Source organism: Chroicocephalus ridibundus, chromosome 1 (genome assembly GCF_963924245.1).
Source record: "Chroicocephalus ridibundus chromosome 1, bChrRid1.1, whole genome shotgun sequence".
In the NCBI taxonomy this organism is placed as follows: domain Eukaryota; kingdom Metazoa; phylum Chordata; class Aves; order Charadriiformes; family Laridae; genus Chroicocephalus; species Chroicocephalus ridibundus.
The window spans coordinates 169,894,348-169,916,250 of record NC_086284.1 but is presented as its reverse complement, the minus strand read 5'-3'; the positions used below and the strand labels follow the sequence as shown (position 1 = coordinate 169,916,250).

Sequence of the window (21,903 nt, the reverse complement as noted above, 5' to 3'; positions counted from 1 at the left end):
AAGCTCACAGCCTGAACATGGGGCAAGAGAGGCAGCAGGGCAAGCCCGGGAAGCCGGCAGCTAAATTGGCTTAAGGCTGCCAAAGAACCGGATCATCAGACTTTTCAGGACTTGAGATCTTGGGGGACAACTTGCTAAGCTTTCAGTGTCGATAATGTATTTGAACCATGTATATGCATGAACCGTACATGTACCTGGAGCAAAAAACATCAGTTAAAAATACATATTTCAAAAATGAATGTAACTTGGCAACTGAATTTCAGGTAGGACTGAAGCGCTAATAAACATCCCCCAGACGACTGATCTGCATATGCTATTCATTACAGCCACTGCATACAGGCAGAAGTTTTTGGAGAGACGCCAAGAAAGCTTTAACTTCTGGCATCTGACTCTCCTGTTTTGTTTTCGCTCCTCACAGCTCCTTAGGTACAGAGCACAAAGTCTGTTAGCTTCTACTTTGCTGCCCAACGTCAGCTTCTTTGCATGACTGCAAAAATCAGTGTCTGTATGTCTTATTTTGTACAGACTTTTTAAATTGTCTTTAAACAAAAGAAGTACTGTTCACGTAATGGCAGCTTTGACCAACATTTTGAAGTTCAATTAAAAGAAAACAAAAGGATGCCTCAGTTTTGGCAGCTTCCAACCTCTTTACTAATTTTCAACTTTGGTATTTCAGATTTTTCAAAACATTGGCAATTTTAAAACTGCCTGTGTGGTTTTCGGGAGAGTTGAGGAACTAATTAATAATAACGGGAGCTAGCAGTAATTCCTACAATAAAACAGTATTTCCCACTAAAGAATTTTCCTTCTTTTTGACAGGCTCTGCTAATGCAATTTTTGCAGCTCATATTCAGTGAAGTTAGAGGCATCTGAAAAGAGAAATGCCTCTCCCTTACTGAAGAGGGATTCAGATTGTAAATAAATAAATAAATAAGTTCACCCTATAATTTATTGCAATTCTTCAGAAAATTCAGACAGCTCATCAGAACAGATGAGCACAAAGGAAAGAGCTCCACGTTGCCTTAAAGAAAGCAGCTTTGTCATCTCACTGCAGCAGAAAACCAGGGAATTGCAGGAGAAAGACAGGGATGGCAAGACAAGGAACAGCATCAATCTTTACTCCACCTTCCTACTGTAATCCCAGATCACCAGTGGGGCAATATCCTTGGTTTTTTTTTCTCCTGTTGCTCAAGAACATAAAATAAAGCAGAAATTTGACGAATTCCAAGCCAGCAGAAGAAAACAGCATTGGGCTGAGTTTTTCAATATAACTTCCTTAACACAATAGATGTCATAATTTTCCTGCATACCTGTGGCAAAATAGCTTTCTCCTACTCCTGCCTATTAACTCTATGGCATAGAAACCTGCTGTAGTGCTTTCTTACTGTCCCACAGTGCTTGTTTGACAGTAAGTATTTTACAGAGTCTGTTCATGGGTATACCAAAATCACAGACCACAACTCAAAGGCTTCACGAAATACTGCATCGATTGTACCCCCAAGCTCTCCATTTCTATGTTCTCTCCTCCCACAGCACTCATCCTTGGAGCATCACACCCAGCTCCACAGCCTTGAAGAAGCATTTCCAAGCATATCAAGTTGACGGGTATGTGTAGGAAGAAGGAAGCAAAGGCAGCCTTTAAGCTGCAATGGCAATTTGGAAACTATGCCATTAACTGCACAGTGCCTGCCATCAGTAAACACACACCTTTTCAAATGGAGCGGAAGGGAAACAAAGCAAGCCTAAGATGCTTTATAGCTACTAGGGATTCATTATTTTGGAGTCCGGCTAGTGTAAACACTGGCGATAACAATATTTTAGGTACCAGAAAATATTATTATGGGAGGTAGTTGTAATTCTATTACAGAATTCCCCTTTCCTCATTCTCCAGAGCTCTGCCTATGCCATTTTTGCAACAGGCAATTGCAAAACCTCCCATGACTTACTTCACAGATCCAGGTGACATCCTCATTTCTAAACTGAGCTTAAGCCGCATATTACATTTGGTGCTCCGCAGTGCCTAATACAGATACTGTTTGAACGTAAATACTTACTGACGCGAAGGCCAAAATCTATTGCAGTTTGGGGAAAAAAACCAACAACTCTCACACCCACCCCCCCGCAATGTCTGTCTTTAAAAAAAACAACAAAAACCACAATGCAACCTAAGGGGAAAATTAGGGAGAAACTTTTTTCAGGAGTGTCATATCTGTTTTTAATATAATTGCTCTGCTTAAATTTTTAATATAATGGACAATACATGTCAGTAATCACTCCTTCTTTTTGCCCTCAAAAAGTGAGTATTTAGTGCTGGAAGCCTAAATTTTTGTCATGTTCTAAATAGAATCAAAACACTATCCATTCCCCTTAACTTCTTAGAGCTGAAGAAAGTTTCTCTTCTGAGAGGAAAATATACGATTTCATGGAAACTGCAGCGGGTACTTTATAGATTTTTTTCCTCCCAATGATCTACACTACTATTCTACTTGAAATGTCAACCAAGCCAAGACTTCTTTTAAAAATCATATAAAATTACTTCTTAAAAAGTCTGACTTAAAAAAGTCACAAGCCTTTTATGACACCAACATTTGAAAGATTATACATAAAGTTACATATATAAAGTCACATATACAAAGTCGTCTTTGTATTTTAATTATCCTTTACCTAACTGCCTAAACCAGGCAAATTAAAGTAATTTAGACTGCAAACCCAAATACCGGAAAGACAGAAATTACTATGTTTAGTTTGCCCATACCACCTTAATGCCTCCCAGTTTTTGCAATAATTGAAGCAACCACCTCTTGGGAAAAGACAGCAATCATAATTAAATGCTATACAGCAACACGAAAGGGGATTCATTAGATGTGCATGAGAGAAATAAGCACAACGTTTCCTAGTGGCTAAATAGAAAAATGGGAAACTAAAATTACACGAGTTTGACACAGTTGAAAAACCCAATTAATTTAACGGAGATTACATTAGAAGGAAAAGCAAAATTGCTGTACACCAACCAATTTTGAACTATGAGTGTTCAAGACCGGGCAGTCTGCTGAGCCTCAAGGAACCTGTTCAGCTGACGGCAGCAGGAGACTCATTCCCTGCCGTGGGACGACCCCGGGGAATCCCGCTGAGCGCTCGCTCCCTGCTCACGCAGGATGCTGAGAAGATGGAAGGATGCTGAAGAGACTTGTGGGTGGAGGTAGCGACAGTTTAATCGGGAACACAAAAGCTGTGCGCCCAAGCAGAGTGAAAAAGGAACTGATTCAGTTGCTTCACAGAAAGCTGGGCCTTGGCACGCTTGGGAAGTGGAAGACAAATGCCGTAGTCACAAATGGCCCCACTTTCTCCTCTTTCCCCCCAGCTTTTACCACTGAGCGCCACGTCAGATGGTGCAGAATAGCCCTTTGGCCAGTTTGGGTCGGCTGTCAAGCCTAGGGGTACCCTTTACGGAGGGGACACGGCTCACTGCCGTTTTGGCACGAGGCCAGGCTGCAGTGCAAGCAACCGTAAGGATACAGCCATTTTTAAGAATTTCTAATTCTCTCAAACCTCTGTGGCATTCGGTGAAACAATGAAAAAAAGACACTTTGGGGACAGAGGACTTTGTCCACACTAATTTCAATGACCAACTGAACCTAATGACGTGTTAGCATTTCTCAGAAAAAAGAAAAGAAAAAAAAACCCACTTAAAGCAAGGAAAATGGCTAAAGCCAAGAAACCTTTTATAATGGAATTATTAGGAGGCTGTTAAAAGACCCTTCTACGGTGCTGCTTAAAAGGTAATAAGGAAGCATGTAAAATTAATGGCAGGACTGATTATTTTCCCTATACTCTTTCATTTTTGACACTTAAGATTTTGAGCTTATCAACACTACAGAGTTAAATGTCCATTTTTAACACTCATTACTTTTGCATGCCTTTATGAATCTTTCAAATTTTTTATTTCATTTTTAAAGGCAGTAAATTACAGTAACTCCCTATGTTATCTATCTCATGTATCCTTTTTTAAACATAACAGGTGTGTAAGTGGTGTACACAGACCCTCAAGTATGCAGGGGGAATCTGGGTGCATTCCTTTGTAACTCCACCAAGGAAAGGTTTACTGGAATGCAAGCCCTTAGCTTCCAGGGGCAAGTACTTCAGGTAAAATAAACTATCTTTTTGAATGTTAAAATTATAGTATTTTCTTGTATGTCACTTAACGATTTCTTTTTCCAAGTGAGGTCAATTCATAACATTTTCTACTTTAATTCTTTTATGGTTATCTTTAGAGTCAACTTGCAACAGAATATATCAGTGCTCAGTAAACGCAATGCTGTTAAATGCTCAAATGCCTACAGTTAACTGTATGTTGCTTAATGAGCTATTTTTTGATCTTGTTCCAGAACATATTCTGGAGAACATATTCAGGCACCAGTTGCTTTGCTATGGTAGCCAGAATGCTCATGGCATTTTCCCCCTCCTCTACATCTCAAAACCACATTTTTTATCTTCATGTGCAATGCTTATTCGCAGTCTTGCTTTATTACTGGCTGAGAAATGCATACTATTTTAATAATTTGCCTGAAATGAGAATCACATTTGTCCTACTCTGCTTGATGGCGGATAAACATGTAAGCACTTGTGACACTAATACCACTTTGTTTTCTGTGGAGATAAACTACCCCAACTCGTGCTTATCTTTACCATCTATTTCTAGTGGTAGCTACAGCAAATGCTCTGAGAAGAGCTACGCTTTGTCGAGCCTTTTCTTTCGTCTGAATAGTACCCAAGCGTGTTGCTGTAACTTGATGTGTATGTTCTGTCTACCACCAACTACTTACACTTGGGTGCAAGAAAAGGAGGCAGGTGTTTCAACTTAAACCCTTCAGGTCCTGTGAGCTGCGTAATTTAACATTATAAGTAAACAAAACAAATCTTCCAAATAAAAACAAAACAAAACAAAACACCTCCTGTTTTCCACACATCCTTGGAAGTAAAAACCAAAAACCCCAACCTTTCTGGTATCTTAATTTCTGGTCCCCTTTCAGATATCCCAAAATACTGTTGCAAATACCAGCTTCTTCACTTGCCATCCATAGCAAACCATTCACAAGAGTTCAGTACCAGCATTTTGTTACCACATTCTCCTTTTCACATCTGACTCGATTCCTCTTCTACGTATCCTACCTATTCTGGTCTCCTATTCTCCATAATACAAGCTTACCAGCTATTCCTCTTTCTAATTGCTCGTCTTGGCCCATGTAATATTCTTCAGTGTCATAGTGTGACACATTTCAGAAAGTCTCATTCCCGGTCAACAGATCTATTTTCACTTCTCTTAAACCCTGTCAAAAAAGTACATTTTCTCACAGAATAAACCTATTCTTATTTGTGAAAGCAACACTTTTCGCACTTTAAATCAGACCTTAACATCAACAACTTCTGTTTTCCCTTAACTCACCATTTATTTTTTGCCAAGATGCACTACACACTTCAGTAAACTTCACTGAAGTGAAATAAAAATCATTCTAACTCAGGATAGACAATTAACTCTATGTGTTAAAAAAGCTCTAAAAAGCAGCAACCTGAAATACACTTTTTAGTCTGTCTTCTGGTGGCTCAAGTGATTACGTCTCTGACTTATATAGCACATTTAGGTAATAAACACTAATATTTTTTGCACAAAACAGAATAACAATAAAAATAAATAAATAAATAACCAGAAAATTGCCCTAGGGAAGGGTCTGTTGAGGTGTTACCAAGTCCAATCCTCTCTATGCTACAAAAAGCAGACAAATAAAAACTAAGACTACTTTTATTTTTATTCTTTAATAAATGCGCAGACTGTTTCTTTCTTGCTGGAGTGGCAACGATAAATCTTTCCCAAATCTACTGGGCTACAAATGCCATCGATCGTTCAACTGCTAGGCTGTTTCAGGCTGCTACTGCACTCACAACTGCAGCAAGAGAAGAAAGATTCAGGCTTCTGCCAGTGAAGCAGTAGGAGGCAAAAGAAAAAGGGCAATCCTGTAGTGCCAAATGACTTGTCAGAAAAACTGGAAGGGAAATCCATGATAGCATCAGCCTCAGTTCACGAATTCCTTGAATGTTTCATTTAACTAATCTAACGGCCGACTACCTCCAAACCTGGTATTTCATTGCCTGTGGCCAGGTGTTCCCACCACTTCTTGGAGTGGAACGGGCTCTAAGCTAACAAAGCGGTGATGTTGTGTAAGAAAGTCAACTGGCAAAAAACTGCCCCTTCAAAATAAAGGGGGTAATTATCTGCTGAAGCAGATTAGGAGCCAAGAGGAGAGGGAAGCTGGCTGTGTCAGGAGCAGGTAGTCAGTGAATGACACAAACTATATTGCTAAGCTGCATCATTATGTACCAATCCTTACTGCTTTGGTTCTTCAGATTATTCATAAATTACACTTCCAGACCAACGATTACTTAAGGTACGTACTTACTATATGGCAGCAAACAACAAACTCTCTGCCTATCCCTGAGATTTTAGCTTATCTTTTAACAGTTAATAGTTTTAAATTCCATCAATAAAATTTTGTTACAGCCTCACAAAGAAAAATAATTGTTCTTCTAAGTCTACAGACATCAGTCTGACAGTCCAAACAATTCACTATAGAGCAAATGAAAACCCTTTGCTCAATTGTATAAGCATCGGTCTGAATTAGTCTTCTCACCAGTTTTAGCAAATACCAGTGAGACATGTCAGCTGCAACCACAAGCTGTTCACTAATAAGTCATAGTGCTTTTGTTCACTGGAGAATGCTTAATGAGATCTAAAATGCTACATCATACAACTCCCTATGCAACACAGTTCAGCTTCATGGCATGCTTACTGTAAAAAAAGAAAATCCACTTGTTATAGTATTCTTTCCTTGCACATCGTAAATAAAAATGTGTATTATGTGCTACTTCATGATATGCAAACAAATTAATTGAAAAACATTTGCTTACACCAATGAGAGTTTAAACACTCTAATATACAACCTTATATGCATATACTTACTGTACCATTTTAGTATCAAATACCAAGTGCAGTTTTTTCTGACGGTTGCCTTATCAAATTTCAGTGCATTTTTGTCAAATGACAGAGTTAGGACAGTTGAAGCCAACTGGATCCTCTACAGAATTATGACATACAACAAGACTGCTAGAGGCAAAACCAAATAGAAAAAAACCAAACAAAACGACAACCCCAAATCGGAGAATATATTTATAGAGAATTTTGTTGTTTGGTCACAGCCCTATAGACCTCCAAGGTCTTGAAGCAAAACACCAGCATGCACATCCACCAAAAGAAATCTATAGCATCCTTGCAGCATGCTATTTTAACATCTTTATAAATAAGCCTCGATTACTGTAACCAAAACCACTATTATAACAGCTGGTAAGATTTACCTATACTGGTTTTCCTATTAGGTATATAAAGCCAACATCATTCCCCAACTCAACTGACAGATGTAACTATAATTTCATTGTGATGCAGAAAGTGCTTTTTTTCCTGCCTTCTGCAGAATGGTTTATACCTGAATACTATGTTTTTCCTTAATGTTGTTTTTGTTATTATTATCTTTTTTTACGGAAAACATTAAATCACAATGAATCAACTACTATTCTGTTAAATTTGAAGAAAGGGTCTTCAAAGAACCCCTTCTTCTGTTAGAAGCAGTAATAAAAACATGATCTTAAGACCCATCTACAAAGGATCACTGCTACCTCTCCATAAATCCATGCTGCGTTTCAGCCAGTCTATTGAAATGCAACACAATTCAAGAAAACATAAATTTTGAGCACTGAATCAGGCATTTTTTTACATTTGGGACAGAAATGACCCAAAATATAGAATTCATTCATCAGTTAAATCAAGAAGGGTTTTTTCAAAATGCTAATCAAACCCAGTACACAAAACATTTTCAGGGATTTTATCATGAGATAAAGCCCACAGGCTGTTTCACACCCTAGAAAAATAGCAATGACTACAGATATTCCATTTTCTCTGCCCCCTCCTCACCACAGTTTGTCAGATTTGACGTTGAGATGCTGTGAAGAGATGAGGAGACAAGTGTAATCAGTGAAATATCGGTATTACTAAGAATTCTAAGGTTCAGTCTCTATTTTGGGACTAGGACTCACATTTTCCCAACACATCTAGTATCATCAAGCAAAAAAGCAAGGACTTTACTGTCAGGAGTTCAAGCAAGTTATCACCAATATCTATACTAGCTATGGCCGCTCAAATAAAAACATATAATAATTTTCATAAAAGCACATGAACAAGAATTGCAAGCAGATACAATTGCTTTTGTTTACTTTAGCACAACAAAAAACTTCAGAAAAGGAATCTTTTAAGTATCTTTTCAGTAATATCTGTAACAATTAGTATTTTAGAACCCACAAAATCAGATTTACAGGTCAATAGACAGGATTTTTTTCATGTAAGAAGTAAAAAATATGAATTCTGAACAATTTCCTCTTCAAAATACTTCTAACAAGAATGTTAACTTCATGGATATGCTGGTTAGACTACTGACTAGCTGAACTAAAACTGTTCTTTCATTCTTTTTTCAAAAAAATCCCAGTCATTTTTTTATTTACTTCCTATCTTGCACCAGTTTTATGGTGAAAGGCTGAAACTGTTCAGCACAAATACAGTATTCAGAAACCGCATTCCAGGAGCTTCTACTCACAACCAATGAAACCAAACCAAAACAAATACATGTGACACACAAAACCAGTTTTGAAAAACTGAGAGAGGAGAAATTAAATTCAAATGTGAGATATTACTTTCTTTTCATCAAGTGTATAAATACACAGGAAATTTGTGACAAATTATGGCACAAATCCTTCAAAATTCTTCCTGTGTGGTTTCTTTTGTTTTGTTATGTCATTATTTTATTGCATCTTGGAGAGCTCGTAAGGAAGTGAATTTAGAGAGAAATAAGAAAAATAACAATAACCATAAAAAGATCATGTCTGATTATGTTTGTCTGGGTAAATTACCACCTAGTAAGATAACACTCTCTATGTTCACATAAACCCGGCGGAAACTCTGGGGTTTGATGGCTGTTTGTGGTAGGGGCTGGGCAGTAATAGATGCTCATAAAGCAAGCTCTGCCTCATTTGCTACACCACCTGCCTGATTTTTAAGCATAGATGGCATCGATTTCTGTATGTTTTATTCGGTTTATGTAACAGGAGAAACTGCCCGAAAGGAAAAGGTAACCTAAGCTGATCAGCTTACAAGAATAATGAGGTGGAGGGGAAGGGAATTGGAAGAAATACCAGGAGAAACAGAACATATCATTGCAAAAATGCAAGCTTGGACCCTTGGAACAGCTCTCTAATGTTAATTACTAACACGAAACATTCACATCAACACAAAGCTGCAACTACCAAAGGGAAAGTCCCATGAAGAAACAGGCTAATTCAAAATAAACCAACTTCCTGAATACAGAAACTGGAAATCTGACCTTCCAATGAGGACACTCACTGAGAACAGTGAGGCTGAAGTGCAGGGAGTGAAACGACATCCAAGTACTGACTTCTCATCTGCTCCATTCCAGTAATTACTAGAGATGTGTTTTGTAGATGGCTAAACACATCCAATATGATAACAGACTACTCTTAAATGAAACTTAAAAGGAAAAACAAGTAATGAAAAAGCAAAACCAAACAAGCAGATACTCCATCCTTATAGAAAGGGTACTGCCTAGCGCAAGAACTAGGAATGCCAAGAACTTTAGCATCAGGATTACAAAGGTTCCCAACAGAAGGGCAAAAAAGCATCAATTGCTGGTAACAGTTACCCCTAGAAAATCTAGTAAAAGGCAGGTTAACGAAGTCTGTCTGTTATCCAAGCTGAAATTGCTTTTCTTGTTGCAGTGTCAGTTTTCTGTAAAAGAAATGAAAGTCCGTAGAAGAAATGAAAGTCTGCTAATCAAATAAATCAAAAAGACGTCCATCAGTTTCGTCAAAACCATACTAGCAATTTAGAACATGCACTTGTGTTTATAGAAGAGGGATTTCGAAAACATCAAGCTTCATAGGAACTTGAAAGCAGGAGTCTACAAAATTAGCATATTTTCTAGGATAACCTTGCAAAAGGTTGAGACAGTTGTCAAGCATGAATGAATGGAGATAACACAGCAACCACTGGAAACCAAAAAGTCTTGACTGTATTCAGCTTCAATTTTCTTCTGTCTAGTACTGAAATCTTCTGGTAGGTGACCACATGCTTAGCCTCACAGAAGAGACGATCAGAAGAAAAGCTACACATTCTCAGGAGGTGCAGAGAAGGAAATTAGACAACACCCAGTAAATAAGGCAGAAAGAGTTATCCATACATACAGCTGCCAAGCACAGAGAGAAGGGTGAAGGAAGAACCTTTGCTCAGCAAAGGCACCACATAGTAATGCCAGCTGGGGATCCAAGGGAGCCTCTTGAGTGGCAGGAGATGTAGGGCTGAAAGTTCAGGCTGTCCTCGGTACAGTGCTTCCTGCCTCCAAAACTACTGACAGGAGAAGATACTGTAACTGCCTCTTACTGAAAGCCTGGATCACTACTGCCATCCAGTCTGCTCTTCAAGAATTTTAAACAATTGAGCCAAGAGCACCCTATTTGCACGTGTGAATGGGGACCTACAAACCGCATGCTAATTTGAAACTTAAAACCAGAAAATCTTAACGTTACATCAGTTGAAATATCAATTGATTTTGTGGGTTCTTCTCTGGAGAAAGTATGTTTGTCCAAGTGGGACAACGGCAGATTGAGTTATTTCAGACCCCTGAAGCAGTCACGTCCCTGGTAAAGGGTGGAGCTCGCCAAAACCTGATTTCTCATGTACATTCTTTCTTTCCTAGGCTGACCAGTACAACACACACATGACTACAGCCTCACTTCATAGCCTTTGTATTTCTCACCGTTCAGCTAAAAGCACTAACCCTGCAGCTAATCTTCCCTGGGGAGAATTATACCCTATAGCAGTGTGGTAGAAGCCGCCTGATCTGGAACACGCTCCTGTCACTAATGCGACAGTCAGACGGATAAGAACTGTTTCTCAGGATAAAGTATCTGGGAAACAGGCTGGTGAACAGTGCGTTATGGCCCTCCGCCAGTTCACATGCGAAGACAGCTTACAGACCTTGGGCTTCTGGGAAAGGGAAACAGATGTTTCGATTTGCACAGACAGTATCTCCGTATTTTTTATCCACCACAGTCCTTTAATGAAGCATTCACTACCCAGTGCACAGGCACAGGGCCCCCAGTGAACACTTATAGCTTGAAACATGAATTTATATTAATGCGTTACTGCCCATGTCTTCTTTTCCAGCAAATCAAAGTGAAAATGCTTTAAGCTGTAACTCCATGATCCGGAGAAGTGTTTCTCATCACATGATGAAAGCACCTACAGCTAAAATACAGACACACACGCATCCATTCTTAGGCTGTATTGCTTCTGGCGCTTGAAAAAATGATTCCATACATCTACAAAAACAGTTTTACTGATTTACTAAGTAATCAGTAATATTAGCATGAGATTAGTAGACATTTTAATTAAAACCTAACAGCTGTTTGAAGCCAAATTCCTTGCACAATAGATGCTCACACCTACTGTAAGCATGGTTCCTGAATGAGGGGAAAGAAGGAGGAAAAACCAAAAAAAAAAAAAAAAAAGAAAAAACCCCCAACTGCTTTATGGAGCGTTTGCAGCCTGTGGATTACAGGCAAAATAAACTTTATCTAGGCAACACAATGAGATTCTGGTATGTTCTCTTTGTTTTCTAAGCACACAGTAACAATGAACGATCATTTAAAAAAAATAATCTAGTCCCACAACTGAAGTGCTGTGGAATTCAGAAGCCAATGCATATCTTCTCCCTCTCTCTGTAACAGTCATGCTGGCCTAAATTTTATGTCATTTAGAGGGGATAATAGACTGAAAGCTGGTATCTCCATGGCTGCTACTATGGATGGAATGTTTTCAGCCCAGCAGATTTTTCATAGTGGAGCAGGCTTCTTTCTCACTGCAGTATCACCACCACTTCGTATCTAAAACGCTTCATTATTTAGGTTACATTGCAGTATGACGGTTTCTTATCTAAACCAGGTCAACTTAAGGTTATGAAATTTCAGTTTTCTATTGCTATGGAAATTCTGCTACAACAAACACATTTTCTAGTTGCATCTCCATTGTCTATTTTGCACTCCTCTATCTTCCAGGATACCTCTGTATGAAAATTTTAGAAAGATCAAGTTTTCTTTCCCAACAAAATCTTTCATATACTCTGGACATGAGAATCTGTCTGCTCTTTGACAAGGTTACAATTACATTTGTAGGTCTGAATTATTTAACCACTACAGAGAAAGCGGATTTATTCACTACAATGGGGTCAGACACTAAGAATAAAAATGTGTATTCTAATGTACAAAACATCCCAGGAATACTAATACTCAGTATTGGTAATTAGCACTTTGATTAGAGCATGCATGTTTTTAGCAAGGACTTTTTTTAAAAATTGTTTTTTTTGGATGGGCTGCTAATTTTCAGAATTCTAGAGGAAGCTCAAGCTGAGCATGAAAAATTTGGTTATACACACAAAATTTTTTACAAATAAAAAAGACTGTTCCGAGGTTTCAGCTTCATCTGATTAGTTACCTTCAAAACAAATCAGGACTTCTGACAATTCAGCAGAGAGAAATAAACATATATAACTAAGAAATTATGTACAAAATTCTTACAAATACAATGAATATTGGCCAAACTAAACACAAAAAAAGGATATAGTCTTAGTGTGACAGGCACATTCATCTTAATGCCCAGGAATGAAGAATATTGCTTCGTTGAGTGTATCCAACTTTGTATATTTAATCAAATACATTCTACAATGGATTTCAAGTGTGACTAATGACTTCAGCAGACTACAGCAAAAACATACTATCACAAACACACTAATTTACTCCAACCTGTATGTATAGCATCCAGCTATAACTCATCCTAAATTACTATAAAGGGAATGTGGCCTCAGGCTGCCCAATGATGTGCAGAGATGACAGATCCCCACAAACCAGCAAAATAAAACTGAAATAATAGAAACTTACTTCACAACAAAGATTATGTCTTTCTCTTCATGTAATCACAGTATTACTATTAAACCGGCCAGTTCCATGGCACAAATCACCCACGGCATGCAGGCAAGATTTGATACAAGAGAAAACCTTTATTTGGTTCCCTCAAAGGCCAAGGAAGCAAGTGATCCCATTCCATGAACAGCGAAACCAGTGAAACCTGGTTTTCTATGGATGTGTGCCTTGAGACTCAACTCTTATGTAGATACTGTGTTGTTTAATAAAGGCTGCATCCTTCCTAGTAGTGGATGCATTAGCAATCTCTCCTGATGCGGATTTCTTCATTCACAGAAATGAACAGAAAATTAGTATCTGAGATTTCTACCCATCTGTCAAAACTGACAGCAAATGACCCACGGGAAAAATAGGAGGAGGGAAAGACAGGAAGACGGTTTAATCACTTAGGCCTTTTCACTTAGGAAACGAGGAAGTCGACTGAAAAGATTATGATTAGAAAGGTATTTTATCTAAAGCTACAAAGATTGTTACAGGTTTTTTTTCCTCTGGAATGCACAGACAGGTAAAAATCCCATCTACTATGCTACAAAGCACTTGTAAGAAGTGAACTTAAGTCAACCAAAACATCTCTCCATGACACCATTCTTAAAATTCAGAAGTGAGATTATTCACAGACATTAGCTTGAAACCTTATTGGAAAAGTCACCATATCAATACTGAAGTGATTTGGGGGAAATGTTACAATTCTCACAGAATGTATGTGAATAGCTGCCAAAAAATATTAGTGTTCTCATTGACTAAGCCAGTCCATGAAGAAATAATGTTAATTTCAACAATCAGAAACAGGCATTTGGAATTTGGAGAAAAATCAGAAAATCAGTATTGGATAAGCAGAACTTAAATAAAAGCTTCCCAAAGCCTCTTAAGCAGTAATATTAGAATTGTTTCCCAATTAAAGCAGCCAATGAAAACATGCTTTTATTTGACACCTTCTGAAAAACTACACAGGAATTCCCTGAACTTTTATGAGTATTCCTGAGTTCTTCTGCAATTTCTTTTACAGTTTCTTGAATCCTAATCTAAAAGACAATCTTTTAATGGTTCTTAGCCCTCTCTGGAAGACTTGACACATTTCCATTTCGGTTGGTTAATTTCATTACGTATCATTGATTTCCTTATTTCTTTCCTGTTCTAAATGCGCATTTCAAAATGCAGAGGAAACAGACAATGACAAAAAAGTAAATAATCCTTTTAAATAATTTCCTTGATTTTTAGTTTCTCCAGCGTACATTCTGATGTGCAGCGTACATTCTGATGTGCAAGTTTTCACAATGACTGCTTTTTTTTCCTTAATTTAACCATCCTGCATAAATCAACAGACCCACCTTAGTTCTCCCAAGGAAATGGTTTAACAGTCTTTAGATCAAACCTGAGACTAACATATAAATTTAGGAATTTGAAGACAAAAACCCCCAGGTGCAAGACACTATATAAATAATTAATACAGCTAATTCACAAGTTCTTGGAATCATATCAGCATTACATGCTTGGAGTCTTGGAATTCCAAGCATAACGGAACGCCTCACAAATAAAAAATTTTTGGCACGTACACCCTACTGTAGCTTATCCAGATCTGCTTCCCCAGTCCTGTATTCAATATCAGGCTTTGAATGAAGATTTAAAATATTACAAACTATTCATACTGGTATGTGTGCTATAAAGCAGCAACTAAAAATTTTACGTGCTTCTGTAACAAAGGCATCATTATAACTGTAGCTTTTATCCACTCAAGAAACTGGGAAGTGTTCTGTTTTTCTTCGTCAAGGGAAATGACAACAAAGCAAGCACAAGGGTGGCTAGTATTCATAATAAGACTCATAAATAAAGGAAATTATGTGCACAGTTATTCATAAGGTACTTTTCCTCCTTTTGTTTACCATCCTGTAAAGTTCCGTTCATTAAAAAACAGGAAGAGAGGGAAAGGCTGAAGCAGTCAGGACCATCACTGCTGTAGCATTAGTTTTACAAAGATTAGCAAACGTTTTTAAGTAAAACATGTCTAAACAGTGTATCTTTTTGAATATGCTCAGTGAATTGCACAGAATGTGACACAAAGATACTCAAATGCTACACTTAAGAAATTCTTCCCCAAAATCCATGTTTTAAAACGTATTTGGATTTTCAAAATTAACAGCTCATAAACAATGCAAGATAAACATCTGATTTCTGTGTGACGAGTGGAGACAGAAATGTAAGTCATATTAAAATCGTAGAATCATAGAATCATGGGGTTGGAAAGGACCTCTGGAGATCATCTAGTCCAACCCCCCCTGCCAGAGCAGGGTCACCTAGAGCAGACTGGACAGGAACACATCCAGGAGGGTTTTGAATGTCTCCAGAGATGGAGACTCCACCACCTCTCTGGGCAGCCTGTTCCAGTGCTCTGCCACCCTCAAAGTAAAGAAGTTCCTCCTCATGTTTAGGTGGAACTTCCTATGCTCAAGTTTGTGCCCGTTACCTCCTGTCCTGTCCCTGGGCACCACTGAAAAGAGCCTGGCCCCATCCTCCTGACACCCACCCTTTAAGTATTTGTAAGTGCTGATAAGGTCCCCCCTCAGCCGTCTTTTTTCCAGACTGAAGAGACCCAAATCCCTCAGCCTTTCTTCATAAGAGAGATGTTCCAGTCCCCTAGTCATCTTGGTAGCCCTTGGCTGCACCCTCTCCAGCAGTTCCCTGTCCTTCTTGAACCGCGGAGCCCAGAACTGGACACAGTACTCCAGGTGCGGCCTCACCAGGGCAGAGTAGAGGGGGAGGATGACCTCCCTCGACCTGCTGGCCACACTCTTCTTGATGCACCCCAGGATGCCACTGGCCTTTTTGGCCACGAGGGCACATTGCTGGCTCATGGTCATCCTGTTGTCCACCAGGACTCCCAGGTCTCTTTCAGCTGAGCTGCACTCCAGCAGGTCAGCAAAATAATGCTCTCTGCACAAAATAGATGTCAGAACGGTTAATTGAGAAGACAACCAGTTATAAAGAACAATTAAAGCAACCCCCAACTCTCTTGTCAATTTAAATGATCCTTATATGAAAAGTAAATTACCTCCATTGAGATTCGTCTGTGTATCCGGTTTCTGAGACAAACACCTGTGGGAGACTGAACTTCATCAGATGACGTTCCAGAAGCTTGGTCGCTTTCACCATCTGACCCCATTTTCAGATTTTCATGAACAATATCTTAAAAATAATCCAAAAGAGTGAAAACAGTTAATCAGTATTCCACCAAACATCTCTCTTGTACAGATGGAAAACAACTGTATCATTACTGTGCACTGGGTTATACGCCAAAGACTCATCACAGTCATGGTAGTCTTGATACACTTTTTATGGCTCAGGAATCACAAAATGAACAGGATTACTTTATAGGACTTCTCAACAAGCTTTATCATTATTTTTCTTACTTGGTTTGCAGCAAAACTCACTTTTCCAAAACAAAAGACAGACAGTCCAATCCCAATTTTAATTCCTATAAGCCACTTTCCCCTCACAGCTTCAGTTCCCAGACTCCCTCACTACCCCTTCTCTTTGAGAATCACAGAATCGCCTGGGTTGGAAGGGACCTTTCAGATCATCTAGTCCAACCATCAACAACCTAACTCTGACAAAACCATTACTAAACCATAGCACTAACTACTACATCTACCTGTCTTTTAAAAACCTCCAGGGATGGTGACTCAACCACTTCCCTGGGCAGCCTGTTCCAATGCTTAGTAACCCCTTCAGTGTAAAAATTTTTCCTAATATCCAATCTAAACCTCCTCTAGCTGCTTTTGGATATAAAACATTACTGAGAATATTTAGTACTTTCAAAATCAGACTACCTGATGTTAGCAACCTAAGTGTATCTCCAGAAAGCTTAAAAAACCCAAAGCTATAGGTCTTATTTTCGGAAATGCCAAGTACGGAAACTTTAGATACAAAACCCCCTGCTGGGCATGTGTGCAAGAAGGGGATGTATTCTGACCGTTTAAATAGAGGCCTACAACACACACGTGGATTCAGCAGAGGACCTGATATTTAGGAGCAATTAAGTGAAATCTGTGACCTTATGGAGGAATTTAGGTAACAGATTGCCTGAGTGACATGATGTTGCAGGATCCTGATGTCAGGCAAAATTGGTACTTTTAACACAATCCTGTAAATTCACCCACACATAAGAGTTTATGTATATTATGTATATACATATACATTACTTAAGCACCACAGGATCTTCCAGACTTTGGAAGATGAACACAGTAATGAATGAAGAGAAGATCAAGGTGGTGTCATTAACAGCATAAAGAGCCAAATGACTTGCAAAAGGACACACAATAGGAAATTGGTCATAAAAGCAATTCACTATGAGTAACGCTCCACCATCACCTCTGAAGTATTTGAACTCCAAATTACTACAGAGATTGAATACCTACGCACACAAAGGAGATGCTTCAAAAGACACCAATTTCCCTGCCCTCTCCTGACCCTTGGTATTAAGCATTATCTTGTACAGGGTAGAAGAAAACCTGAGGACCGACTAAAAATCTCGGAATGCTATCCCTAAAAAATCCTAATATTAGCAAAACACACAGAGCTCAATTCAACCTTACCACCAACATACCTGGAAATATTTAACATTTGCACAGCATTACTGCAATCAAAAAAAAGAAAAGAAAGAAAATGCAAGTTTTATCACTATCAACAAGCACAAAGGCTGGATTTTCTAGGAAAAAAAGCCTTTAGGCCAATGTTTGGTTATCAGCACATCTTCTAAAACGTCTGTCTAGTTTGGCTCACATAGAATCATGTAGACTTCAAAGGATCAAATTCCTCCTCAGTACAAAGAATTTCCTTTTACGGCAAACAGAATGGATATAAAAAGATTAACTCATAAAGCATTGGAACCACGTATTTTAATTCAAAGTACTGTAATTTAACACACAAACTAAGCATGCATCCCATGCACAAAACAATTTTTCCATCAGCAATGCAGATCTAAATTGGATTTAGATTAAAAATCCACATTGCATCAGAATTTTCCCTGCAAGCCATGCTTAGATTTAGACTGAATGAGAAAAAAATAAGCTGCACTCCTTGCATAAGAAGCAGCAATCTTCTGGTTTCAAACAAGGTAAATACTCATCAGTGCTTCTAAAGGCACGGTAGTTTGAACCAGAGAAAAAGATTTTCAGAAAGCGGTCCCTAAAGATCAGCCTTAACCTTAAGCTAAGCATACAAAATGTGACGCTCTTTTGCCAAGTTTCTAAGAAATCTCTCTTACTCTTTGTAGTGACTCGATAGCTGTCTTTTTTAAAATCTCTAACAAACTGCAGGAAATTAATTTTTAGTAATATAAAAGCAATATTGAAAACACTATTTTCAGCAAAGCTGTTAGGTCAGCATTGCTGTATCTGGTGAACAGCACATTCACCGTATCAGTTCTTTAATAAAGTTTCTCTTTAAAAATACTTTTCTGAGAGGTCATGTAATCCATTTTAACAATTACAGGTCTCAAGATTCTGTTCATAAAATTAAGTGTAACAGCTACGGACAATTGTTCTCCAATCTATTGATCCTCATGTTCGTACAAGCCCATTGATGAGGCCCCAAAGTCTGTTTTCTTTAGAGAAGCTAAACAAGAGAGTTATCTGGGCAACCTAACAAAGTAAGATAGACAAAATTAAAGAAGTATTGTATTTTAAGCCATGGAGCAATGACACCATTACTTTCTGAAAAAGACTTGACACTTACTAAAGTAATCATATGATTGATACTGTCATACTTTTTAAGTACAATGTTCAGTTCACAAAAGTGTATGTATTACAAAGTTACTATTTAAAAATGACAGTTTAAAATGCAACACTCAGAACTACAAAGAGCATCCTAGCTGACAAAGATGATTCTTCTACTAAGAAGACCACATATGCAATAATACACAACTAAGGACAATTTCAAGAACTAGTAAGACAAACCCATACACGTGGGGCAGGTAACGTACCTGCAAGGCGATTCTGCTCTTTATAATCAGGAATGCAAAGACAAAGTGGTCTGTACCATTCAAGTCTAAAAATGCAGTATTTCAGACTTAAATAAAATGACGGTCAGTCTATTTTCAATACTTCTATGATATAATTAATTCTGGTTTGCAAATGTTTTAATTATATTCTAAAAAGGGATACATTTAAGCTTTTTAAAAATATCTTGACTGTGTTATCGTGTAATATAGATGTGTCGTTTTATCTTTATTCAATTAAAAAGGCATTAATAGAGCCTTATGTTTATTATTTTAACAGTATAAACCCAGGAATAAGGCATTATCCTAGTCATTTTAATCATTTTACACAGGTGGATGATGATAATATTTGATTAAGCAGTGATGAAAATCATGCAAATATTTCCTTAATTTCACTAAGCTTTTCTATAGGCAAGTTCACCTGTACCGAAGCCAGCTTGCAGGGTCTTCAGAGGTTTCAATGCTTCAATAATTTATTGAATTGCTCTCACTGAATACCCAAGCCATTTTCTTACACAGATGTTTATTTTAATGTACTCTACATATCTAATTAAATATCCGGTATGGCCACGTAATGAAAAGCTGTAGAGGACTACAGTGCAACAGGAAAACTAAGGAAGTAGATTTAAGAGCAAAGGCTGTCCTCATTTCAGCTGGGAGGAATGCACCACGGAAGAAATTCACACAGGGAAACCTACAGTGCTGCAAATGAGAACTCCTCCAAGTGAGCTAAAATAATATCTCCTAATTAGTCAGTAGTGAGTCAGACTGCATGATCGTTCCATCTTATTTCAAATTATTACAAAAGTAATCACGTGACTTGCGTATTGGATAAAGGTGAACTTTTCCAAAAGCTTACTTTTCTATGAAGTGGCTACATTTTATGATTAGCTTCACTAATAACTACTCAAATTGAGGAAGGCTGCAGCGAGAAACTGCCTTTGCTGTTAACGTTACCAAACTATGAAAGCTGTATGGAAACACCATTCCTTTCAATTCCAATATTTATGACAAAGAAACAAAACTTCTCCTTAACTGTATCAATACAACTGGCAAAAGCAGAGACAAACTCTACCCTGGCTGCTACTGAGGTCCACCAGGAGGGTCAGCTTCAGTTGGCTTTGCATGCTCCAAGTGCCTCTCCAGTGTTCCCAGTAATATAAATATGGAACAAGGACAATTTAGTGGGCTCTGCACTCAGCCAGGTCAGGTCCAAAAAAGGTTCAATAGCTCTGGCTCCATCATGGACTGCACATTTAAATGTTTCTGGAGGTATAAGACTTTAGAAGCTGTACAGACAATACACCAGCTATAACACCCTCAGCTACACCTTAATTCGCATCAGTGGAACGGCTGATCACAATTTGACCTGAGAATCACCTATGTTATTTAAAATCATCATGATAACTGAATACTAAATTAAAAATTACTACAAAATTTTAAACAATGGCACATCTTTTAGAGATCAATTCAGAATTTTTGTCTTTATGAAACATTTTACAAAACGTAAAGCTAGCAGATGTTTCCAAGTAGAAATTATTTTAAAAATATTTGGGGATTTTACACTCTACCACAACAGCAGGAACTCACGTTCAGTGCTCAGAAAGCAAGCAAAACTCCAAAATCTCCCGGGCTTCTCAACCAATTTTTATATTGACAATCTCATTGAAAAGCAAGCGGCATGAAGATGCACCTGCGGCAAGTCTCATTTTAATCTGTTTTATAATCAAATAACCATCCTTTAACTACCATTATTTTGTGATATCTGAAGGATAACTCTCCGATAGCATTTTTCCACCACTGGAACACAGGAAAAAGTGGAAAGAAAAAGAGGATGAATGAAGAAAGCAAAGAAAATAAAGTCTCATGTGGCATGCATATTTGACCATTTAATTTCTGAGGTCATTATCCCAACGGAGAAAACATCAGCATCCTGCTGAGTAATAACCATTCTCATATGGCAGGAACAAAAGGAGGAAAGATGTGAAGAAGGAGCAAAAGCAGCATTAGTAATTATTCTTGTACTTGTGTTATCTACCACTAGATAACATGTACAAATAGCCTAAATTTTCATCAAATGAGGAGTAAAAAAAAAGACAGACATCATTAATAGCATCATTGCATCCAAAGCAAAAAGATGTGTTTAAAATATACATACGTACACTCAGTAAATCTATTCCATACTACTTCAACAAAATTAAAAATTCTACAGGAATCTGTAGCTATTTAAAACATGTTATTATAACACTAGCTACAGACTAACATATTAAAAATGTGAGTGCTATTTTAAACACTTGATCACCTATAAAACTTGATCACCTGAGAAAAATAAAATTAATGGCGTTCTGTAATATTTATTAGTATTTTTTTCAGGTGAAAAATAAAGCTTTGGGAAAACTAGAAAATCATTAGAAGAAAACAAAAACTGTTTATGAATTTTCCTTTTGCAAAGCTGAGGTGAAGTTCATAGTGAAATTTTGAAGAGGTGTAAGTTATTGATAAATTTATATTTAAAAATCCTACATAATGTTTTTAAAGGCAACACACAAGAAGAAGAGTACAGAAGTAAACATCTCTGCTGTTCCTTTACACAGTTTATATACATCTGACTTGACAAATAATCCACAAATGACTAAACATTCCGAAGCACAGATTTCTTAAGTACACAATTATTATTATTTTTTTAAATTTTGTCTTCCTATTAGCATCTTGGCAACTTAAGCAAAGCTTGACTAGGCAAAAAGGAAAAAAAATAAAGTGTATAG

At 37.8% G+C, this 21,903-nt stretch overlaps 1 protein-coding gene across 3 annotated transcripts in view; it reads right to left on the bottom strand.

The window, feature by feature from the left end:
- The window catches only part of CDK17 (cyclin dependent kinase 17), a 96,848-nt gene that overhangs the window by 19,775 nt on the left and 55,170 nt on the right, over positions 1 to 21,903 (bottom strand). For all 3 annotated transcript variants that reach the window (XM_063322757.1, XM_063322759.1, XM_063322758.1), the window contains one exon: positions 16,193 to 16,326. In XM_063322757.1, the coding sequence (XP_063178827.1) occupies positions 16,193 to 16,326 (134 nt within the window). The remainder of the gene's footprint in view (positions 1 to 16,192; positions 16,327 to 21,903) is intronic.